Genomic DNA, 26,002 nt, shown 5'->3' on the forward strand with positions numbered 1-26,002 from the left:
ATATCGTTTTACATGGTGTAGGAGTTAATTGTTAAATGATAGACAAAACACAATGATTTTATTGTAAAAAAGATGAATACATTAACGAACACGACGACAACGAGAATACATAATACTGAACAATTAATACTTTATTTACAATATGACAAAAAACATAAATCACAAATATATGAAGAATTGATCTATAATCGTAGGAAATGCTGCTATGTACTGCTAAAACAGCCATTGCAAAGTAAACGAGCTAAGTATATGTGTATAAAGTTTCTAGGAAAAATTTATTGTCTTTTACTAATAAGTTTGCAGTTCGCGACTCATTGTCATAAGAATTGCATCATCCGGATTAGCATAATTTGCCAAATCTGGAAAAGATCAACAAATAAAAGAATATTTTGCTTCAACTGAAATATGTCCTTTTTAAGTACACTATAATACGCTTATGGTTACGTCAGTAATCTCATAATCGTTACTCACGATTATGTCCCATGTAATTGGACGACGGTTTAAGTTTTCGAAGATACCATTGATGCAGGCCAAAAATAGCTAACCATACTAATGCACCTAATGAAAAAGCTCTGAACGTTGTAACACCACCATACGTGTCTATTAACCATCCACATAGTAAACTACCACTTGATACACCTGAAAGTATAAATATTGTATATGTTAACAGATGATTGAAGTAAGTCAAAATTATGCTACTAATTTATTTCGTCCAACCTAGTCCTTCAAATATAGCACCGATAAACCCTTGTATGGTGGCTTTAGTACCAGGTGGTGTTACTTTATCGCCATACGATACCATAGTGGGCCAACAAAGACCAAAAGATGGTCCATGAAGCATTTCAATAATTAAGAACCACCAAAGGTTTGTTACTGTACTGTATGCCATAAATCTGTAAAAAAACAAACAAAATATAGGGTAAGTAATAATAGGTAAAACAATTATGATATTTTTACATAACGCTATAATATAAACTACTCGCCTAATTGCATAGGTTAATAAAACTAAACTCATAACATTTATATGACCCAGTTTTCGTAATACATTTCCCGAGATGAAATTAAAAGGTAGCTCTCCTAAGAAACACTGTATACCAGTAAAAAGGCCTTGCAAGGTTTTCAGCCATGGTTTTTGAGAGCTTGTTGCTATCTCCTCGGTGTACCAAAATAAGAAATTCCATACAACCCCTGTACACATTCCAGCACCTATGCACCACCATCCAAATGATAATATATGACCCTCTTTACAGAGGGTAAATAGTTCCCCTATTATTGATGCTTCCTCCTCGGAGCAATCTTGATTTTTCTGTAATGATACTGCTTTCTCCCATTACCTGGCAATTTTTTCATTCTCTTGATAAGTAAGAAGTATCCTACTTCTGTACTATCTACAGTAATTCTTCAATCGAAGTCCTGGGTCGCTTATCTAATCGAAGTCCAGTACCTACTCACTCCACTGCCGGTCAACGCTGCGCCGCGCCGCAAGTAGTCTGGACTAGTCTGGAGTCTGGAGACCCTGTTTTCGTGGCCAAAATTCAATTTTTCAACTTTAATACATTGAAAACATTTTTTTCCTATAAAGTAACAACCCTTCAAAGCTCCCAAATCCAAAATATTATTCATTTTAGATAATTCTGTGATGAGATACAGCGTTCTAAAGACAAAGTCAGAAAATTCAAAGTAAAATAAAACGTTTTAGATTTCAATCATCGAATAATAGGAAATAGATTTTAATTATGGTTTTATATATGTTAGTAAGCTCATTTCTCTCAAATATTTAATCCATTTTTAAGCATTGTTTAGTCCATACACGAATAGCATAAATTAATAGCATTTCAAACTTTGAAAAGAATTATACAAAAACGCTTAAGACCGCTAAGTATCGGACTTGATTTATTAGTCCAGTCAATGAATGCTCATAAGGGGGTCGTAGAGGGAAATGGAAGGAACACAATTTTTAACTTTGGGACTTTGTTTGGACTAGTTAGGAGATAAACATACTAAAAGTCCCTACTCCTGGGTGGTGAGCGGGCTACAGGGGAGCACGTAGAAGTCACCTTTTTCGGTTTTCCGCTTATATCTCAGAAACTATGTGTCCTAGCGATACGACCATTCCATACAAAATTAAAGCTGACAAAATGTGCTATACGATTGATTTCATTCAGTTTTTCGCTATCTCGCATAGTTTCCGAGATATCCGAGCTCAAAGTTCACGAATTGTGAAAAATAAATTTTTGCCTTATTCGACTAGCTAACTCTTCAGCACAATTAGTGAACTTTGAGCGCGGATATCTCGGAAACCATGCGAGATAGCGAAAAACTGAATCGAATCAATCTTGTGGCACATTTTGTCAGCTTTAATTTTGTATAGAATGGTCTTATTGCTAGGACGCATAGTTTCCGAGATATAAGCGGAAAACTGAGAAAGGGGACCTTCTACGTGCCCCCCTGCACCCCGCTCACCACCAAGGAGTTGGGACTTTTAGTATGTTTATCTCCTAACTAGTCCAAACACAGACCCAAAGTTAAAAATTGTGTTCCTTCCATTTCCCTCTACAACTTTTCATTGACTGGACTATAGTGAAAGACAACACGATAAATTTGACGTTTTGTAACAGTTTATAATTTTTTTGCTCTGTAACTGTTTAGTGAATCCTAATAAATTTTGAACACAATTAATTATATAATTTTTGCTACATATAAAAAAAACTGGAGTTTCTAGTTGCGTTTTTTCAAGGTTTAAATAGGGTTTGAAGTGGAATTTTATAAATTCTCCATGAGAAGACGTGTTAAAATGTGCAAACTTTAAGTTGCTATAATTCTTAAACGGTGCAGTGAATCGAACCCAAACTTTGGTAATTGCATTCTTTTAGTAAGGATTATATCTTGTCAAATTTTCAAAAATTTTATTGCGTTTTTATATACCTCCAGAACATCCTTAAACTGTGCCAGCGACGGCGACACGCTTCGGCAACACGATCCTATTTCATTCTGTCCTTCTCTATGTTCGGCTCGTCGATTGAAGTCTCGGCGCGGTCGGCGCGGTAGACGCAGTCATAAAAAAATAGCCTCTCTACGCTACCGAAGTCCGTTCAAAACACGGGCGTTGGGACTTCGATTGAACAATTACTGTATTTTGATTTATCGAATACAACAAAGTGTGCTAAAAAAAAAGAAGAAAATGTACCTTCTTAATAGTTGTCGATACTATAATATCCAGAATCATAATGACCAGCATAATATAAAATATACAAGTATAGTCTTTGTAAATCTTTCCTTCACTAAATGTATCTACTAAATACCCTGCGCTAATTCCAAAAATACCAAATCCGATACTGCCCCACATTTTTTGTTTTCCATACTCTTTTCTCTTTTCAGTTCCTGTAATGGGGGAAAACGTAAGAATTATAAAATATTTCAATAGCCAACTGAAAATATACTAACCAAGGAGATTGAAACAAATAGCATCTGCTACACTGACTACAACTGCCATTCCAATCCAACTAACTATGGTTGCCCATAGAAATGAATGAAATTGATACCCTGTGGTTTGAGTAGTATTGCGAGGCATATCAGCCTTTTCTAAAAGCTGTCTAAAATCTGGATTATCATGACATGTAATTATGCATGAAGTTCTGACGTACCTCTGACAACCTGATCTATGTACAATACCGTCTGAAAATGTAGCAGTACGAACATTGATGTCTATACATGTCTTCACCTGTGAAAATCAAAAGTATTCTTTTAAATTCTTCTATTATACATTAATCAGATACACAATTGATAAAATTAATGCATAAGAGACTTACCTGAAGATCAAAATATTCATCGAATCCTATAGTAAAACTCACTGTTTCAGTATCTGCAATACTTGAGTTAACTTTATTGCAAAATTGTATCGCATTCCAGCTATTACATATTTCAGTATAAAGATCTGATGTGGCATGACAGGATAGCTGAAAGGATAAGAAACTATAATTAGTCAAGATGTAATTACTAGACTGCGGATCTTTATGCGTTTATGAAGAAATTGGTTGGGTGAAATATAAAACAGTAAAAGATTTCGAAAATTCAAGAATGTTATAATGTTGCTTTTAACATAACAAAGTCATTAAGGGATCAAATCAATTTTTTATGTTATTCCTGCTTCCCACAATCAATGCATAAAGATCAGCTCTCTAGTAATTACCTATTACAATTTATAGCATATCATGAAACACACACCTGACATGATGCATTCTTATGATTCATGTTTAATACACTTTGTACAACATCATCTGAAAATCCATTCTTTGAACAGATTTGTACAGATGCCACATTTTTACAATTGAACGTAACATTTGCACCTTTGTCTATTTCAGGAATGAAGTGAATTGTAAACATAGCTATAGCGACTACTACTTGAAATATTAAAAACAATGTTTTATGAATCTTATATTTGTCAGCCAAACCGCCAAACAATGGTTTAGCTATTAAACCCGAAATCGGTAATATTGTGTATATTGTGCCTACTAAAAAGCCAGAAAATCCTAATTGTTTCGCAATTGTTGGTAGAAATGGCACTATTGGTCCAGTGGCTGAAACAAAATAACATCAGTTTGCTAACAGCTCGTTACATGTTTCTTCAAATTCAAATTTCAAAGTATGTATATAGTTTATTTACTTACCAGCATTGAATAAAAAATAATGGGCTTTTATCGGTAATAAATCCGTGTTTATATTTTCAAACATTCTGCGATCGTGTAGAAATTGCACGCTAGGTTAAAGGCACAAACTGTTATCTGCAAATGAAACGCATTGCTGAATAAGTGCAATTGAGAGTGCATGTCATTAACACATGACACATTCGTTTATATATGTCATAACGTGATCAAATACAAAAATGATTTGTCTCGAACTTAAGTAAAATGAAACAAAAAAACATACCGTTGATAGACTGGAAAGATCTTATCAATCGCATTTATCCGTAAAATGATACAATTGAGTTCGATGTATTGCGATAAATAGAATAATATTGTTTATAAACACACATTTCTCGTGGAAGTTGCCAATTTTGTAATTCGTTCGTGAAATAAAATAAGGATGTCAAACCATATTTCACAGATGGCCTATGTACATACGGTTTAGTTTCGCACGTGTACTATCCTCGAAACCATAGAATTCACTTGTTTGCTGCATCTGCAATTTTCATTGCCCTAGCTGAAACTTAGAAATGATACGGAACTCGTAGTTATCGTGTTCACATTCCACGCGTACTATCATGTTACACGTTTTATCATGCACACCTCCTCGAAAGGATTGAGTGTGTAATAAAATCGAAATTTATATTAGAATACTTTCTTAAATTGTTGAGAACAAAATGAATTTTCTTATAAATCTTACCGCACGTATATATATATATAATAACGAAATGAAACGGTCCTTAATACTTGTACTGGACTGCGTTCACCGTTCTGTTTGAATAAAAATCAATTGGTTCAATAAAATCTATAAAAGCATTTCTCCACGATCAATTGATTAATGTCATAAATTGAGCATTACCAGATCGAGGGATTTCTGGGATAAATAGTGGGGGAAATGCTACAGTAAGAATCTGAGTGACGTCACAAAGCTATAATGTAGTCTAACAGTCTAACTCATTCTTATTGTTAGACCATATTGGTCTAAGAACTCATTCGTCAGATATAGGGATGTGCAGTGTCGCCAGATGAGGGGAATCACGGTGAGATGATGTACTCAGATGTACCCCCTCGAGTGCTAGTTTCAACACTTTCTGGCGACACTGGGGATGTGATCCAATTGGATCCAATCCAGTGTAGCCAGATGAGGGGAATCACGGTGAGATGATGTACAATGTACCCCCTCTCTGATGACCAGACGGGTCTCACCAGGTCTCACCACAGCCACAGCCTACTCTAGTCAGTGATGCCGAAATCGTGGTACTGTGGTACTAAGCCGTGGTACGAGACCCCCCCACTATGACCTACCGTTGCCCCTACTGGCCTTCTCCAACTCGCTCGCGCGCTACACTCACCAACGTACCTCTCCTAGGATATGAGAGGTACGTTGGTGAGTGTAGCGCGCGAGCGAGTTGGAGAAGGCCAGTAGGGGCAACGGTAGGTCATAGTGGGGGGGTCTCGTACCACGGCTTAGTACCACAGTACCACGATTTCGGCATCACTGACTCTAGTACTAGCCGTGCTGAACAACGTGGCAACACCGCTTTGTTTACAGATCGGGAGTCCGATTTTCAATACTGGGAGTCTTGTGCTTGGGATTATAATTAACGCTTTTTTCATAGAAAATTATGTTAAAATACATAGTTCGTTGTTGATTATGTTTAAACAATGTGTAAATATTATAACTATGGTAAGTAGAAGTGATATTAAAGCATATTAGTATTTATAAATGCGGTATACATTTTGTGGACTCTCGGAATAGTTTGGTGTTGTGATACATAATATGTGAAATATTTCCAGTGGTTTTAGGAAAATAGAAGCATGAAGCAATGGGAAATCATCTTTGATCTAAAATGCAACATTTAAAAATGAATGAAGGGATATGTAAGTCAATAGAAGCCTGAAATAGACGAAATTATTGTGACGAAGTCGAAGAGGTTAAGTGACTGCGTGTATACGTCAAAGAGGTTGGGTAATCAGTTACCGAAGAGAAAAGTTGTGCAGGTATTATATTATAATATTGTCTTATAAAGGATAATTTTATAATTGTTGTCAATTTTTGGAAATGATATGTGCATTCATTTCTAATTGACTATTGTTTATAGTTATAACATAATCATTTAGTAAAATATTAGAAAAAATTCATAATAATTTACACAAAATACTGTGATAACCTTTACCACAAATGCATCTATCTAAAAATGCTAAATGATGTATATCTGATTGTATGCTAATATGTTAATTTACATAAAATGTGTTTATGATTTTCAGATTTCAGAAAATCTGATTCCAAATTAGGAACATTTATTATGGCTTCGATTATTGCATACATGTGAGTAAATACAATTGTTATATCTTCTGTAGTAGTGGAAAGACTACCCCTTTGTAAATGATCAAAATATACATTATTTACAATTGTACCTTTATCCCCTCCACAATTAATAATTTACATATATTAAAATCTAATTTTTTTGTAACAGAATGGAACCCATAACTGGATATATAAATCTTAATGGAATCATCAACAATACAATTGGTGGATAAATAATCACTGAAAAACTGCTGACATCAACAGAAAGATTATGAAGATCATTACTATCATCATCGGAATTCATGAAATAATACGTCATTACCTTGTTGAAAAACTTGTAATTTCGTGTCATCACTAATCACAATCTACGTATAAGCTACATATGTATTACTACATATAAGCATGCAAAAATAAATTTTTGAATTTGTTGTTTTAATACTCCAATGGTTCGAAATTACAAGCTTTTCTTTATAATTGTTTATTAAATTTCAAAAACCATTAATTATTTAGATCAAAATCAATAAACTCTATAACTAAATTTTCATGCTTTTCAATTATTCTTTCCCTGCGCTCTACAGGATCTTTTCTTTATGGTACCACACATTTTGATGGTGAATTGGAAAAAAATGGAAGGTATTGCATTTTCCATAATAAGTCTTGGACATCTGAACAAAACATTCTCCAGTACACCGTTAGGAGATGGAATATTCTGATACCTTTGGATATCAGTTTCTGCAAAATGCCGACTACAAACTGCAGAATATTATGTTGGTGCCCAATTTTTATGGGGAATAGCAGCCATCCATATTTTTCCGCAATTGCTCATTTTTGGGGAATTTAAATATAGAAATATAATTATTTTCTTTCAGCGTACTATTATACTTTCCCTTACAATTGGGAACATAACAACGCCGTGGCATTATTAACTAATAAATATAGTATAAAACTTGTGAAAAGTACTATGTAAAACATATTTTCTAAAAACTCTGTATGTATATGTATAATACATATGGTTTTGTAAAAATTTAGATGTGATATTATTAAAATGTTATTAATACTAAATTGAAATGTATTGAAAAAACAATAGATTTTATTAAGTAAATGTGCTACACACAAAGATAAAGACCTAAAAAGTTAATAAATAATACTTATCTCCATTATTGCACTTTTTTATTTTCGAAAATTAGCTATACTACATAATAATAAGTACACAATGTGTACTACACATTGATGAGAACATTTGAAAACTACGCGGGAAACAGAGAGGCCGGTAGGGGAGATTGAGAGTCTGATTCAGTGGGTTGGGTTAGGTATGTTGGTATATATATATCAATCGGACTCCCGCGGTGTTGCCATTTTTACCTTCAGCACGGCTAGTACTAGAGTAGGCTGTGGTCTCACCTTTTCTCGTGCATGCGCGTGTCCAAAACAGTAACGTATCTATGATGAGGCAATGATGTAGCAGAGCCCTGAGGCAGCTATATCGGCGGGAATGTACTGAAACAATCTGTTCCGGACAAAAAGGCTCCATGACGTGTCCTACGAGTTACAAAATATACAGAAGTACACTTGTCATACATTCGTCTTTCATAATGAAATCACATCAATTTCTTAATTCTGCGAGGCGCTCAAGGTGCCACATTTCTCGAGAATACTGAGAATAGTACTTTACTGAGACTAAAATCGCCGCGCATGCGCGAGAAAAGGTGATCCGTCTGGCATCACGGTAAAAACGTCAACCATGCAAACTTGAAGGGGCGGTTTCTCAAGATAAAAGTCTGCTCTATCGCGTGGTATAGTTCGATTTTCCGCTAGACCCTTATTTTTTTAAATAAATTCAAAAATATCCGCAAATAATTGGTGCAAAAGTGGTGTCTCTCCGTCTTTAATGATTGTTTAAACATGTTTAAACAATCATAATGTATTAATATTGGATATCACTGTATTCGGGAAACTCTATATAAGGAATCTTTTGCTGTAAAGAACAGTTCAATATCTTTTATAATAACATCACAATACTTGTTGAAAGTTGAAAAATATGTCTTTTTTTAAAGCTCAATTTTCTCAAAAACTGTACGTCTAGAAGAAAAATTAAGTACAGATTCGGAATCAGCGCGAAAAACACTGTAAGAATCGTATAGTGGGAATCGAAATACAAAAAAAAAGTTGAAATTTGTTGGACCGTGTTATATGTATACGTGTATAGTTGTAACTAGACTGCGGATCGTTATGGAAAATAAAAATGTTCTGCATTGATTGTGGGAAGCAGGGATAAATTAAAATTGATTACACCCCTTAATGATTTTGTTGCATTAAAAACATTACGATAATTCTTAAATTTTTCTAATGCTTTGCTGTTTTATATTTCACCTAACGCAATTTCTTCGTAAATGCAAAATAAGAAGTTTGTACATCAATTGCAAGACGCGGGAGCTATCATAAATATAAATGTATATTCTCCTTTAATAATTTTGTAATGTGGTGAAAATAATAATATATTAATATTCTTTTAATATTTTCACTGTTTTAAATTGCACTTGCTCATTTTTGTTATAATATAAATGCATAAAATCCGCAGTCTAGTTAGAAACTATATGTACAACATTAAACGTGTCATTATAATCAGACAATGGATCAATAATGAATTACAAAGGATTTTGTAACAAACTGTGCTTTAATCTGTCATCGATACATTTACAATATACATTTACAATATATATGTATATATTTATAAGTTTTAATATACCGCTTCCATCTGTTTCTTTTAGCAATAAGGTGGGTTAATGTATGATTGCGGCGTATTACAATTTCGTTCATATCCACACACACAGGCACACAAATACGTATACACACACATACCGGTTTCTCGCATTTTACTTACGTGTACACTCAACACGCACTCACGCATACACATATTCATCCTCCATACACATCTAGTTCCCTACATATCTCCATTCGTAAACTACCGCGGACGATTCTACAAGGTCTTTGACTTTGCAAATCTTTCTTTACATCGAGCACATCGTCTATGAAGGATATGTATTTTATATACAAAGAAACGAATTCTAGCTTACACACTATCGAGAATCTATATACTCTACATAAGATACACCGGCAACAGTGCGCTCGATATCATACAGAAATTCTTCGAACTTAGAAATCACGTATACCCCTACGTTCTGTCATTCTCTTTTCATTTTATTTTGTTTGTTCGAACATAAATTCGGGAAAAGGCGAAATATTCACGACAGGCTCGATTTGTTGCGAGCGCTGTCGTGATAAATTTGCTTCTTTCGCTAGAAAATCGAATATTGCATAATTCAATATCCCCGATACATCGAGAGAGAGAGAGAGAGAGAGAGAGAGAGAGAGAGAGAGAGAGAGAGAGAGAGAGAGAGAGAGGGAGAGAGAGAGAGAAATAGATAGTAGCGCTGTAAGAGCGTTAGTAGATAGAGGAACTTTTGATAGAAGGTTACTTCCGGTCACTAGCGACTGAACTTCACGCGTCTAAGTTGTCGACTAGTTCATTAGAAAAAGAACTATCAAAAATTCCCACGTGATGTAGGCTTACTCTTTATGTACATATGACTACATAAGTAGATTATCCGATAAAAGCTAAACATCTTTTCCTTTTCTGTTTTCCTGATAAATCGTGTAAAAATGTCAAAGTTTGTATCGCTTTCGGTAAAAAACGGGAAACAAATGCGAAAAATGGGTGGAGGACAGCCCGGTGGAAAATCCGGCACCCGAATTCGGGAGAGCTTGAAATATCCGTTATTCTCTAGTCAATCAGTAAAAAATACACATATATATACGTACATACATATATATATAAATAAAAAAAAGAAAAGAAATGAAATGAGCGATCACGATTGCGAGATTCTTTTACTGTTTGACATTCACGAGTTCACGGTGTTTCTTTCGACGTTGTCGAGGAACATACTGATTAGAATTTTTTTCTGTCTTTCAGTGTCTGTACCGGAGTTCTTCTTACAGAAATTATCAAATTGTTTGACGACACAACGATAGTGAAAAAACAATCGGAAATCGACAAAATAAATAAATTGTTCGCTTCCTCTCCCCCAAAACTGACAAGATTTGAGTTGATGTTAATAAAACTGAACCAGGAAAACTCTGGTACTACTGCGATGCGAGAGAAAAAAGTTCTGACAGCGAATATGGTGACAAACAATATTTAAAGAAACAGCGTTTATAAAAAGAATTTGAACATAACATTAATGTAAAATTTTCATTTTCATCATGTTCAGCGATAAGTTTTAGCATAGGCAGGGTATAGGATAGATTCGATGTTTTATAAAGATTTATGTTGCTATTTTGGAAATACTGATCTCGTAATAGACCCATTATCTCAAGAACTGAATCGAACTTCAGCACTAAAATTAGCAGATAAACACTTAAATCATCTATATATAATTATTTTTCGAATAGATATATCATATATTAAACTAAAAATGATAAAAATATAATTGCACTTTACTTTGACAAAATTAGCACGTTATTTCTCTACATAAAATAGAGATTCTTACACCATTAATATTGCTATTATCTTCGTTTGTTTCAAGCCAACGAGAATTAGGAAATTAAAGAATTTTTTGACAGTGAAGCACAAAAATATATCGGAGACTATCTATCCTATACCATCCATGTCTGCCACCTCTATTATCAAAAGCGAAAGGTATACATTAAAAAGAAAAAATTCCTTATATAAAGCAATACAACTGCTAAAAAATATTCAATTGAAAAATAACGTGATTACAGTGAAGTAATGTATATCTGCAAAATATATCAATTTGTTTCTCTGAATGCTTTTTGTCAGAGGTATGTGTCCGTTTCAAACGCTGTTCCTTCTGCTCAACGAGGGACGGCATATCCACCGAAGTGTCGTACAAGTTAGGGCTGTAAATAAAGTTTGAACTATTCGAACGTCTCAACTAGAGCACCTTTACTCGAATATACGAGACACCCGGATAGTTCATGAGACAGCCGAGTACTTGGGTACCGAGTAATTTTTGTTTACTCGAATATCTCATGGATTACCCGGGTATTTCATAAGTAGACTGCGGATCTTTATGCAAAATAAACAATGTTTGCATTGATTGCAAGACACAAAAGTCAAATAGAAATTCCTTTCTTCTTTTAATTGTCTTATTTAGCTCAAATTAATACACTAATGTCTTCAAATCTTCTCAATTCGTCCACTGCATTAAATTGTACGTGTCTATTTTCGTCATAAATGCATAAAATCCGCAGTCTACTCATAAGTCACAGCTCTAGCTTCAACTATAAATTGTTTCAAGTATTTCTAACCATTTGAATATCATTTCTATCAAGTAGTCATTTCGGATGGATTAGTTTAAAATACATACTTGTTTGAATTTGAATTCTCGTGAAATTTATCAAATCTTTTACTTAGAAAAACTTGATGTTTTGAAAGTTCTTCAGCGTTGTATTAAAAAGGGATTAGACCCTTGTGAGTATATAATCGCTTAATATATCTTGGCCGAGTGAATACACTATTAAGTGAAGATAATAAGTAATTGATAACGACTGATATTTCAATAGTTAGAAATATTTACTATAATCCGAAGTTTGAATAGTTCGAACTTGAAGTAGTTCTTCCTTCGAAGCGTCGCATCTGTACACCTGTCGTTTCGTAACTCAACTATCCGACAATAAATGGTCAGCCAATTAGGGTGAAGAGAAAATTTGACTGTTCCGAAATGTATCGGTATCTTCTAAGCCGCGCGACGTTATGGAGGAAAAACTGTAGTCCGAATAATTCGAACGTCTCGATTTTTACAGCGCTAGTCGAAATATTTAGATGCCCGTTACACAGATTTTAACAGCTAAAGCCAGGACGGTCGATGATGATGTGGCGGCGGCGGTTGAAGTGCATAAAGGGAATGAATGTACTGTTGGTATGCAGTTGGGTCCACTGTTAAGTTTGGCCCATGAGGCGTGACATAAGCCGAGACTGGTGGTCCATACGCTGCTGATCTCTGCGCGGAATGAAGAAAAGGATGAGGCGGATAATTTCTCGGCGGTTGATTGCTGAGTTTGTTGCAGGCCTGCTGGGTAGCGTCCGTAACTGGCGGCACCTGTGGCTGTTGTTGTTGCTGCTGTTGCCTGAGCGCCATACTGTAATAACTGTTTGGATTTCGAAACTCGTCCAAAAAGGCGAACGCTGCCGCTGCAGCCGATGGGTCTTTATCGTAGAAAGGTGAACTGGTAGTGGTGCTGGACGACGCGGCGAAATTGAAGGCACTGCCAGCTGGCGGAACCATACCGCTGTTTTTCAGACCGATAGAATCTGCTGGTGTGCCGGTGTACTGCGAGAAGCCGGGTATACCAGGCGCTGATTGCGGCTCTGTGCTTACCGCAGACGACACGTTCACGAGGTTTTGTTGTTCTTGCTGCTGCTGCTGTTGTTGCTGTTTGCTCTTTCGACTCTTTTTCGTTTTTGTTGGCGCAGACGTGGTGCCCGTCACCGACCCTTCTCCACCTCTACGCGACATAGACAGTATGCCCTGGGTATTCTTCGCGGTTTGCAGACTCTGAAGAAGATTCAGTTCCAATTCCGCGGCTCCAGTGGCTGGACTACGCGCGTATGCAAGGTGTTCGGGTTTCGTCGGTGGTGGCCGAGGGATTGTTAACAATTGTTGCTGTTCCTTACTTGCACGGCCCACTAAACCTAGACCTAGGCGAGCGTATGCTGGATTCGTGGTGACAGGATCGGCCAGGTTCCCAACGAACGAGGCATCGAATTGACTAGCTGAAATTGCTTCCGGTTGCGGCAACGCCATTATTGGATCGAACGCGAACTGTTCCTGGCCAGATCTCGCTGCAGCCTCCTGTGTTAGGCTGCGAGTTGCATCGCTCGACGATTCACTGTATATACGTTTCTTTACGGGCGGAAGGTTGCTGGCTGAACTATTTACAGGTCCACCGGTGGCAGTCTTCGAGCTAGCATCAAAATAGTGTGGACTTGGGTAAACCGGTCTCGAATTTGGCATCGCATATCCGGATGATTGAAAACCACTCGGGTAAAGAGATTCGTGCGTCGTCAGGTTCTGTTGGAACGCTAATAGTTGAGATTGCTGTTCCTGCGTCGATAGCTGATCGCTGGCGGCCGACGTTTTACCAAGGAACGAACGCTGTTGAACGTACTTCTGCGCATTCAAAGATTCGCTGAGATCGGTGAAGCTGGGCCGTTCTTGGGATGCTTGTTGCTGTTGCTGCGATTGTTCCCGACTCGGTCTCTGTAGGTCTAGGTTCGGATAGTTGTTCCCGAACGTTGGTGGATATTGATTCGGCGACTGATAGATCTGATGGTTTGCATTCAGACTCAGCGACGCCTCCGTCGGGACAGTAAAATTCCTCTGTTGTTCGCTACTCGAAGACTTTTCGACGTTGCTGGAGGACTTGAGATACTCTGAACGGTGCTCCGTTTCGCTGATCGATGATGGCGCAGGTGATTGTATATAACCATGATTGTGTTTGAATCCTTGAGAATAAGTTGACGGTGTTGCTGCTGTACTCGGTGAACATTCCTCTGAACTTTTAGAGGTCTGTGGTTGGGACGTGTAGCTTGTATTCTGTTGGGGCGACGGCTGTGAGTAACTGGGAGCTTGTTGCGAGGGTTGTGGCGTGCAAGCTGACTTCTGTTGCGGTGACGGCTGGGAATAATTGCGGGACTGCTGAGGCGACGGTGACGGTTGCATATAGTTCCGGGACTGTTGAGGTGACGGTGATGGTTGCGAGTAGCTGCGAGATTGCTGAGGTGATGGCGACGGTTGCGAGTAGTTGCGGGACTGCTGAGGCGACGGTGATGGTTGGGAGTAATTGTTAGGTGGCGCTTGTTGAGGCGACAGCTGTGAATAATTCTGTGGAGTCTGTGGCGAGTGTATAGGGTGTGAATAATTTGCGGGCTGTTGAGGAGAGGGTTGAGAATATTTAACCGTTTGTTGCGGGGACGGCTGAGAATAGGACGCGCTCTGCGGGGAAGTCTGAGAATACGTGGGTGCCGCTTGCGGCGACGGTTGCTGGAAGGTTTGAATTTGCTGTGGCGAGGGCTGGGAATAATTTCGTGGTTGCGGAGATGGTTGCGAATATCCTGTAAGAGGCTGTGGCGATGGCTGCGAGTAACCAGCAGGGCGAGTTTGAGGACACGGATGAGGAAAATTTGAAGATTCTGATTGTTGCGGATAAACGGGAGGAGGTTGAGGAGACGGTTGAGAGTAGTTTGATGGCGGTTGAGGCGAAAGTTGAGAATATCCGGACGACTGTTGTGGGGACTGCGCATAAGGGGAATGCTGCTGCTGAGGAGACGGCTGTGAATAATTAGGCGGTGGTGGTTGAGGTGAAGGCTGAGAGTAGGGAGAACGGGGTTGCTGAGGCGAAGCTTGAGAATACTTGGTTGCTTGAGGTGAAGGCTGAGAGTAATTTGTGGTGGTCTGTTGTGGAGACGGTTGTTGGTATTTAGGGGTAGGCGATTGTTGAGGAGATGGTTGAGAGTAATTCGATGGTAGTGGTTGAGGGGAAGGTTGTGAAAACACCTGCTGTATTGGTTGAGGGGAGTGTTGCGAGTAGACTGGAGACGGATTTTGATTAGCTGGTGGGATTTGCTGTTGATTAAATGATTCGCTCTGTGCGGAACTTTGAGGAAAATTAGCTTGCGGAGAACGCTGTGGAAACGTAGGCGACAATTGATGATACACCTCCCCGGAATTTTCCTGGGGTGACTTCTGAAATGGTTGTTGAGATTGTGGAGGAGGTACCTGAGGCGGTACCTGAGAGTAAAGAGGTGCTTGCTCATAAGACGACGATGGGTAAGCTGGAGAAAGAGGATGATTTTGAGGTGACGGAGTGGGTGGTAATTGAGCGCTGTACCTCGGTGGAGTAGCGTAATAAGGGCTGTTGTAAGGACTACTTCCCGTAGACAGAGCATCCTGATAGAACCCTGCTCCCCTTATTTGTGGTTCCACAGAAGCTATAATGGGTTGCGCTTGCGGAGAGCGACCCGATCGTCCTGGCGGTGATTCTTGAGAAAAACTGGAAACTGATTCACTCACACTACTACCGCCAGTACTCATTCTTCTCTGCCTCCCACAGAACACTTCCTGCAGCTCGCCATCTTTCTTTGTTGCACCATCTTCCGATTCATCGTCCTTCTTCTTTGATTTAGGTGCACCGAACGCCTTAAACCAGGCACTCAAATTTGGCGTTGCTGCTTTGGGTTTCTGCACCTCTTTCGCGTTAGATTGACTATCTTTTGATTCTTGAACCTCTACGGGTGTTTGCGCAACAGGTTTCCCGGTAGAGGACTTCTCCTCATTAGATGTAGGTACTGGGGCTATCGGAGTAACACTATGATCTTCTTCCTCGTCGTCGTTCGACAAATTAGGATTGGGCGAGGATACTAAACTTTTACAAATTAACTGAATGGAGTCCACGTTCTTCAGGACTGTTCCTAAACTAAGTTTTGGTTCCTCGTCGGCGTTCTTGTTCGCCTGATCGTTGTCGCTGGCCAACGGACGGTCTGCCGTTTCGTTGACGCTCGCGCTAGGTAAATTAAGCGGTTTCTTTAACAGTAAATTTCCCTTACTTTTCCCAGGCTGCAAACGGTCTATCGTGCGTTGTATCTTTTTTGGTCTACTGGGCCCGTGAGGACCAAAGATCTTAATCGAACTTGGTCGTTTTTTCGGCGCTTCTACCTTTGGTCCAGATCGAGCAGATTCAACAGAGGAATGAAATATCGGAGAATCGCTCCCGGAGGAAAATTCGGAGAGCCTTGGTGCGTCGTCTAACCATTTGTTGATGTCCTATTCAGAGGCAGAAAGAAAAAAACAATAAAAGAATATGTCGCAATATTATCGAACAAATTATCTAAACGTGAAATAAAATATATTCTTACATGGAGTGTTTGCTCCGTTGCCTGATTCAATGCTTGCATCGAGCTTTCCTCCTTTCCGAATCCTTTGGTATGCTTGCTTGTCGATTTCGCTTTTTTAATTTCGCTTGTCTCTTGGTCTTGTGTTTTTACAGGATCCTCCGTGGTAGGAACTTTTTCTTCTTTCATTCCCTTTTTTAACTTTGGTCGTTTGACGCCGGCTTTATCGCTGTCGTTAAAGGTACTACCGTTTGAAGGCACTTTTTTTGAATACACGTTGTGAAAGTCGCTTTTCCCTGTTTTCTTCTGTTTCTCTTTCTCGCCCTTCAACTTCTCCTCCCGCCGTCGCTCGTTTAGCTTATCCTTTAAACCGTCCAACGATTCTATGTCCTTATCACCTATAAATGCAGTAATCTTCTTAGACGTAGGGGTCTCCTTTGAATCTACATCGCTTTCTAGATCTAAATCTTTGGAATCTATTTCGCTGGATACTTCTCCGTTTTTCACGTCATCGTTTTTTTGTTTTGATTTCTTTTCTTTGTCCTTCCCGCGAGTCTTCTCAGATTTTTCCTCGGGCTTCAACACTTTCAACGCTGTCTTTTCTTTCTTCCGATTTTTCTTCGTTTTGATATGCTGCGTCTTGTCCTTGTTCTCAGATACCTCTTCATCTACTGGAGGAGGCTCTACTTTCTTTGCCTTGCTCTTTTTTGCATTCTCTGCAAGTATTTCGGTCTCCTCGATTTCCTGTTTCTCGATCTTTCCGCTTTTACTTTTCGCAATGACTAGGGATTCGTAATCCTCCTCAAAGTCCTCCTTCCGTTTCTTATTTTCTTTTGCTTCTTTCATCGGACGTACACTTTCCGCTTCCTTTTTCTGCTGGTGGCGTTCCTTACTAATTTTCTTATTCATTTTCTTCACCTCTTCCGACTCTTTGGACGACAGCTTTTTGGTTTTCAACAATAAATTGTTCGCTTCTATGTGTTTCCTTCTTTTCGACGTTACAATACTCGACTCGGACATAGCATCCTCGCTCTCCTGATCTTCTTGTTCCTCCTCATTCACGGATTCCTCATCCTTTGCTTTTTTACTCTTTTTCTTCCCTCTCTTCTTCTTTGGAAGCTTATAATTTTTACCCCGCTTCTCCTCCTCGTCATTCTTCTCGTTTACTTTTGACTTTCCTTTGCCTTCAGATTTGTATGATTTCGATTTTTTCGTCGACTTTTTCGATCGTTTGCGGTTTTGATGCGGAGAGGAAACTCGAGAAGGACACGACGGTGATGCTGGCGTTGTGAGAAACGCCTTTGGCGACGACAGGTCTTCGTCGCTGGATGTTTCAGATTCTAAATACCGATTTACAGCCTTATCGAACGCATCTTTAAGATTGAATGCCATTTCAGTATACTCTGTAAAGAAGTTAAATAACGTTTAAGGTTCAAGTATGATTACATAAGAATACTATGCTATGTAAGTAAATTTCTATTGATGTACAGGGTGTATAAAAAGTAATGGTCATCCGTCCTAGGGGTGAATCTACACCTCTGGATCGGTGGACATTTGTAAGAGAAACTTGCCGCAAAATTGTTTATAACAAAGAAAATTGTTGTTAAAGTTTTTTTTACATCAACGCCTTCTACTCATCGAAAAGAGAAAATGTTTGAAAGGAGCCATATGTCGCAAACAAATAGTTATTGATATATTAGCTGTTAAAGTTTTTGCAAAATTTGATTGTGTGGAATTATACGTATTGACAAAAGCCTACTACTATAGTCCACACTCCGTGTCGATGAGACAGAACAAGATCGTGTGCGTGCCTCGAGCAAACAAAATTTAAAGGGACATTCGTCGCTAGACCCGTACCAAGCTCGAGGCACGCACACGATCTTGTTCTGTCTCATCGACACGGAGTGTGAACTGTAGTAGTAGGCTTTTGTCTATACGTATAATTCCACACAATCAAATTTTGCAAAAACTTTAACAGCTAATATATCAATAACTATTTGTTTGCGACATATGGCTCCTTTCAAACATTTTCTTTTTTCGATGAGTAGAAGGCGTTGATGTAAAAAAAAAGTTTAACGACAATTTTCTTTGTTGTAAACAATTTTGCGGCAAGTTTCTCTTACAAATGTCCACCGATCCAGAGGTGCAGATTCACCCCTAAGACGGATGACCATTACTTTTTATACACCCTGTACATGTAAAAAATACAATAATGAGAAGATATGTAATATGGTTTTCCTTAATTCTACCTATTAATTACTGGCATATAATTTAGATGTTAATAACTGAACCCCCGGTACTTGAAAACAGGTCACCTTAAACTAACTACACAAAAGAATACAATGTTATATGTAATTGTAAATATTGATAGAAACTAAGATGGTATACGTATAAGATGAATCATGAGAAATTGAGCACTGTACGAGTCCGAGATCATTTCAAGGTCATTATTTCGGCATTAGCTGCAATGTAATGAATTTAAAAAAGGAAAATATATATATTGTGACGTCCGTCACACACCAGACTCCCTCCTTACTTTTGAATCAAGAACATTTAGAGGGAAGGAAGACTGCTTCCATCAATACATCTCATCACTTTGGAATTTAATCCCGTCAAGCTCCATTGATTTTGGGAATAACAGTTTCAAGGCCTGCTCCTTCAAGCGTGCGATCCTATTGTTTCCCCCCGAAGGATCCACCGCGCGACAACCCCCACCAAGATCCAGATCGACAAGCGAAGCGATCGAAATCAATCAGAAACGATCGACGCCTCGAGCAAGTAGCATCTCTCTTCGGGAATTAATTCAAGAAATTCGATAATGGACTTCGCCGCAGAAGGGAATTATTTCGAGATCAATCTCCACCACTAGAGTTGACATGAACCAATCATCAACGATCCAGGATCCCTTCTACTGGAAGAATTTGATATCTGATGGGAACTACCCCCACCAGCGACTACGGACTATAAGGGAAGCCACCGGACACCAGCAAGAGGAGTTCTCATAAAATCTTCGGACAGTTCTCAGCTAGTCTTCAACAAGTTCTCAACGAGTCCTCAAAAGAACACTTCGAGTCGTCAAGCGGATCACGTCGAGCCTTCGAGAAACCTCATCAAACCTCATCAATTGAATCATCAGGACGCAAGATTTCGATTACAGACACCTGTACAACAATTCCAGCCATTCTAAATCCACTATCACCGTTCTCTATAACGAAACAGAAGCGGGCGCTATAAATCATTTATAGTTGGTACCTGTTATCTGAGAGAACACCATTTTCTCCCAAATACTCCTTTCCACTCGAGCGTGGGTCAAACGGAAACCAACTCATCGGCTGACGTGTGCGTGTGTGACGGAAAATAGTGTCACGAGTGAGAGTGAGAATCACGTACCGGACCCGACATCGTCTCTCCCTCGAACTAGGCGGACTTGGCCTAGCCGTTCGGGCACCCTTCTCATTCACGGTCAGGCGAACTTGGTCTAGCCGTCCGAGAATTCCCGAATCCTCACTCAAACCCTCGACAATCGAACCGTCATATTTTATTCGATCTCTCCCTCGGACCGGATCTGCGTGGCACGCCCCCACGTCGCCGCGAATCGCGAACGAAAAGTCGAGTGATACATCGAATCTTTCCCGAGCCTCATCCTCCGACGTAGCATTCGCGTATTATAATCTCATATAATTTTCGAACGAAAATTCTTAAATTGAATCCTTCGCTATATCTTTTCTAACGTCCAACCTCGGACGTAACAATATATATATATATATAAACATTTTTGTTAGTTTCTTGTGACTCATCCTTCAATAAAAAAAAAAGAAAAAATTAAATAATACTAACCGTTATCAGAACCATTATATTGCCTACAGTTGTCCACTATGAGACGAAAGTCCCGTTTAAATTCATTTAAATTCTTGTACAAACCACCATCAAGTTTTTCCTCCATTGTACTGAGATCCATAGGTTTCCGTACAACACTATAGTATCTATATGGGAAAAATAATGTCAGTGTCATATTAATACCAAGCTTAAAAATATATTTGACTGTACAGTAATGTGTCTCTAGTAGCTCGCTACTCGGAACCATTAACGAACTTCGGCGGTTTCGTTTTTCATGTATAGATAGATATCACTTATTCTGTGTCCCTTTATTCCTCTCAATCGTAATCGCCTCTTTTGAAGGTGTGTCCAGAAAAAGTGAGAAAATTGATAATCTAGTAGAGGGAAGACCCCGACAGACATACTAACAGGGAAACATTACTGTAAACTCCGCAATTATATTATACCGTGGCGCGTATTCTTCGTCCACCGGATCAATGAACGGCCACGCATCCTTATGATCCTTGAGACTCTCAAGAACCTTATGCATCCCAACTCGGCGTTCTTCTTCCTCGATTCCAAAAGAATATCCATATTTATACCCATAGTTGGAAGATACATAATTTCCATCGCTCTTACTTCCAACCCCTTTCTTTTTCTCTAATCCTTCCACTTCGTCTCTGGTATGGATCACAATTTGACCGACAGCCGACGCTAAAGAGTTATTAGTTTGCCGTCCCTTTTTCTGAACGGGCGGCGAAGATAACGGCGGCGGTGTCTCTTCTTTAACGTAAACATTCTTCGAGTTCTGCGTCCCTTTTTTGCTCCCTTTGTTTGTTTTAGTTTTGATCTTCGATCTGACCATGACTGTTTCCATCTGTGTTGCAGGCTCGTGGCTACGAAGAACTCGCGAACTATTGCGTTGCAATAATTTGCGTCTTTGTTGCTTCTCCTTTAAGTCAAAAAGCTTGGGGATTTCGGGCATGAAATCCTTGGACAGAGTACGGTAGAGTTTACGTTCGGTATCGTACTCCTAAGTAGTATAATAACATTATTAAACAGATCTAAAGGAGAAAGCTATTAACACTCGTTCAATGAAACAATTACCGAATCGCGAAATTTCTCAACTAAGCGACTCCAATCCTGCTGAGTAAAGCAGACAACTTGCCAGACACTTTCTTTCCCTTCCTCGTGTATTAAACAGTCCTCCTTCTTCTCCTCCTCTTCCTCTTCCTCCTTCGCCACTCTGCTTCGTCGTCTTTTACGCTTTTTATCCCTAGGTTTACTTTTCTGTTTGTATGAGACGCTGTTAGAAGTGTCAATGTAGTCCTCCCTATATAATCGAGTGCCGTAAAAGTACCAATAGGCAGAATTCTTACGATCATGTCCTAAAGGTTCGACTCGCAGACTATCCGAGTCCAAATTACTTAATGAATTCTCCTGCGAACAAATATAAAAAAAATAAAATAAAACAACAATTAAATGTGCATAGAGTTAAAATGAAAAATAAACAAACTTAGTTTAGTTAGAAGAATACATACCACGTCTTCAGCGTCAAGCCTGAAGTCGCAGAGGGCTCTAAGTATTTCTACTTTTTGACGAAGAGGCAATAATTCAAAATCTACATCTGTATTAAAAGGATTCTCGCATTTGTATTCCTTCGAACAGAAAGTGAACATATTGATTATTTTTCATGATAATGTGAACGTTATGCATTTCTTTTTAACAGCAAATTATATAAGAATTTATTTTACCTGACATTTCTTACGAAACAGTCTGCGAAGAAACATCTGGTAATTAAAGGTGGAGATGTCATTGCGAGTGTCATTGGGTAAACAACCTTCAAGTAATCTGACTATTAGTTCTTGCACTAAATGTCCCTCCGTTCCACCATCCGTTAACAAAGCTTCCTCTAAATCCTAGAATAATATAGAAAATTAGTACACAAGTACACGCATAGGCACGCACGTTGGTCGAAACATTAATCAACGCAGTAACCAAATCATAATGCATAAGCGAATAGTAACATAATAAAGCCAAAGCATGATCTAGACTAGATCATCTAGTTAATATCCGGGAAGCTGAAAGCAGTACTAACAAATCTCTTGTACAATGCCTACTCATACGAGAGACAGCATTCAGGTATGTACCTCAATATCAAAGTCCAGAAGATTGAAGGCAGCCCTAAATAATGAGCAGAAGTGTGCTATACTTGGCACCTCCCACCACGATTGAATATCTAAAAAAAATAAAGGAACAATTGAAAGTTCCTTGATGTTATGTTTCTTTCATCTCTGGAACGTCCCTCTTCGAATAAGGTTTAAAAAACTTAGTGATCATGGCTTTAGAAGGAGAGTCTACATCCCTGAGTCAGCTTACTTTCGTGAAAAAAGCTTTGCCACAAAATTATTTCTAAGTTATTGGGTATGGGAATAAGTTTCTGCCCCTTTTTGTGTATGAACAATTCCCATAGCGTGAAAACGTTTTCCAACAGTAGATCGATCGACGTTTAATTCAATTGACAGTTCTGCAAGTATTTGACGTGGATTTCCATCAAGTAATGCCGGCAAATCTGTATCTTTGAATTTTTTGGCACACCATTGCAATCTTTGTCCCTTACATCGAAATCATGGTTATTAAACCGCCGAAACCATTCTTTACAACTTGTGTTCTTTAAAACAAAATAATGCAACATGACTTCCCGCAAATGCTGCTTACTTGGAACAAAAGTTGACATTTTTCACGTGAAAAATTGACTGCTGTTCACGTTTCAAACAATTGCCACCAACTGTGTTTCGAAGCTTAGACACACACCCTAGACAAAAACATGTACTACATTCCATCAAATACGTGATCGGTACTTAAGTACAACGACATCTGTCAAAAGGGTGGAAATTTATTCCCATACCCAATATTTGTAATTATTTATAAAGTTCAAAGAGAACAAATAGTGTAAAAGCAATGGAAATATGATCGAATAAACAATACTCTGAAAAACATGGCATAATATTCATAAAAAAAATTAAGAGAGTGTCAATAGTAATTCTATTAACATTGCCCAATACATATGTTCATCTTATTAGTATCATTCTATGTGATTGTATTGTTAATGTGCTATTGTTAGTGTTATTTTATATTGATGTACATTTGTGAATTGTATAAGGTTGTACAACAGAATATAATGACATTCTCTAAAACTCTTACAATAAATAATACCATGTAAATAGCAGAGAGCCATATACGAATTGTGTACATTATTTCTTAGATTCTTGTAAATTTTGCAGCAAGTACTTTTCCACAAAACTGTCCACTGAATGAAGATCTGCATCCCTTTCTTATGATAACCATCCATTTTTCTTACACAAAATAATATTAACTTTCAAGTGACACATATACTATTTGTAATAATGATCTCTTAATAATTCCAAGAAAACACTTATTGTATGTTATTGTATTATTTTATATTTGTACAATGTTGTTACAAAATATGGCTTTTTATGTTCACTTTTCTTTTTATGTTTGCAAATAATGTTTAATATAGTTAATAGAATTATAGAGAAACAAACAAGTACTATATGTATAATAGTCTACTATTGTTTCAACTATACAATATGACTTTTAAGAATATATACACGTGAAATTATTTGTATTAATTATATAGTTACCAATAAAATAGAACGAATGTAAAATATAATTTATACAACAGGTTAATTCTTTTTGAAGTTACAATTCAAAAAGTATTTTTTCTAAAAAGTCTACACCCTATTTTTCAGATTTATCGTGATCTGAATAACTTCTAGTACATATAACTCGGAGAATGAACTTTGAGTTCTGAATATTCTTCATAATGAATATCAGAAATTTTTATTTACAACTTCATTTACATAAATACCAAAAACATATAAAACAGCTGCTTGACTTGATAATTTGTCTCATTAATAATTTTACTGTTTACCCAACAATACTAATTACGGGTGTCTACTGTCCAATAAAACAAAAAATATTTTATATATCATTCACTACGAAGTATCGAACCTACCGTATACTCAAAACGAAGAAAAAAGGAACAATCGAAATGAACGTAATATTCATATAAGAAGCTATGTACGTGTTCAAATAATCAAGCGAAAACACATTCGGTAAATAAATATCAATCACAGATACGAATATAATGCGATCGTGCATCGATATACTCTTGCGTAGTATGTAACGCAATAGTAAAACAAAAGAGAAACAAAACATAGAACGAGGGAAAGAGAAAGAGCGCGCGAGAAAGAGAGAGAGAGAGAGAGAGAGAGAGAGAGAGAAGAAGAAGAAGAAAAAAGACAATGAAAATAATTCTGTTGCTAAACTTGGGGTCATTGACAAGGCCTCTCAATTGTGGGCATCGATTTTCTTCGGGAGATAATCAACATGATATAACTTCGGTAAAGGCGGAAAAAAACTAGAATGGAAATGAAAATAAATGATCCATCGCGACTGATCGGCGATCGTATCGCGAGGAATGCAAAGCTTACCTAGGATCCCGATGAAAGTGGGAAACATAACCCGTCCTGTGGCGGGCAAACCGGGCGAATCACGTCAGGGCGGATAAGCTTGTTGGAAAACACGAAGTTCGAATTGCGTGTTGCCAGCCCCCTTTTTCAGGTGTGTAACTCAGTCAGGCCAGGAAATCGAAATCCACAGTGAGGCAGGTAAAATGGTGATGGCCAAGCGAAAAACACTTCCGCTTGGCGAGGCCGATCGCTTTTAAAATACCGGAACGCACATCAGCGGGTGGCTGTGACACCCATCGTAGTCCTCGAAACAAAAGAGCGGGTAATCGCGACTCCGCATAGCTCGGCCCGCCGTTTCGAAACGGATCCAAACGGTGAGGCACATTCGTCCACTAGCAGTTCCCAGCGAGGAACAAACTAACTCTGATTTATTTTGGCACAACACTACGGCCTGGCAGCGATGTGCGCGCGACACTTGCAACCATTCTAATCGGGTAACACTCCAGCCTCAAAACAACCACCAGCTTCGTCACCGATAAACTGTTCCGTTGTTTCATACGTTGGCCACATTAACGCTAATTCGACACCGATACCTTTCCCCGTCGAAAGTACGTCGTTCACCACCGCCGAACCCTTTTTCCAACGCTTTTGAAATTCGATTTCGTGTACGCGTGTACGTGTGTGTATATACGTCGGTATCTCGATAAAGAGAGTTTTCTGAAACGCACTAATTACACGAACGCACGGGTGCGGACCTGGGACCGTGCGGACTGTTCAGCAGCGGACTGCA

General features: G+C 38.4%; 2 protein-coding genes and 1 pseudogene across 8 annotated transcripts; all 3 read right to left on the bottom strand.

The window, feature by feature from the left end:
• Positions 1-113: 113 nt before the first annotated feature.
• On the bottom strand, positions 114-5,692 carry Sugb (Sugar baby transporter). Of its 5 annotated transcripts, none has more exons than XM_076429755.1 (12): positions 5,542-5,692; positions 5,383-5,453; positions 4,927-5,199; positions 4,668-4,781; positions 4,225-4,577; positions 3,810-3,956; positions 3,445-3,721; positions 3,188-3,381; positions 984-1,306; positions 718-893; positions 472-639; positions 114-359 (listed from the first exon to the last, which is right to left on the bottom strand). In XM_076429755.1, the coding sequence occupies exons 4-12, from the start codon at positions 4,729-4,731 to the stop codon at positions 289-291; spliced, it is 1,773 nt and encodes a 590-aa protein (XP_076285870.1). In that variant the 5' UTR covers positions 4,732-4,781; positions 4,927-5,199; positions 5,383-5,453; positions 5,542-5,692; the 3' UTR covers positions 114-288. The 5 variants fall into 5 exon arrangements, with proteins under 5 accessions (XP_076285870.1, XP_076285868.1, XP_076285872.1 ...); XM_076429753.1 differs by having other exon boundaries at positions 4,927-5,205; XM_076429757.1 differs by lacking the exons at positions 5,383-5,453; positions 5,542-5,692 and having other exon boundaries at positions 5,121-5,351.
• A 1,128-nt stretch (positions 5,693-6,820) lies between these two features.
• LOC143212323 (THAP domain-containing protein 1 B-like) lies at positions 6,821-8,237 on the bottom strand (annotated as a pseudogene).
• Positions 8,238-9,645: 1,408 nt separating this feature from the next.
• Positions 9,646-25,988, bottom strand: LOC143212316 (uncharacterized). Of its 3 annotated transcripts, XM_076430970.1 has the most exons (9): positions 25,234-25,988; positions 22,867-22,955; positions 22,471-22,635; positions 22,258-22,374; positions 21,824-22,156; positions 21,184-21,749; positions 20,738-20,883; positions 16,925-18,303; positions 9,646-16,832 (listed from the first exon to the last, which is right to left on the bottom strand). In XM_076430970.1, the coding sequence occupies exons 1-9, from the start codon at positions 25,259-25,261 to the stop codon at positions 12,858-12,860; spliced, it is 6,798 nt and encodes a 2,265-aa protein (XP_076287085.1). In that variant the 5' UTR covers positions 25,262-25,988; the 3' UTR covers positions 9,646-12,857. The 3 variants fall into 3 exon arrangements, with proteins under 3 accessions (XP_076287085.1, XP_076287086.1, XP_076287087.1); XM_076430971.1 differs by lacking the exon at positions 22,258-22,374; XM_076430972.1 differs by lacking the exon at positions 22,867-22,955 and having other exon boundaries at positions 25,234-25,987.
• Between the last annotated feature and the right edge of the window lie 14 nt (positions 25,989-26,002).

This window comes from Lasioglossum baleicum, chromosome 9 (genome assembly GCF_051020765.1).
Source record: "Lasioglossum baleicum chromosome 9, iyLasBale1, whole genome shotgun sequence".
In the NCBI taxonomy this organism is placed as follows: Eukaryota; Metazoa; Arthropoda; class Insecta; order Hymenoptera; family Halictidae; genus Lasioglossum; species Lasioglossum baleicum.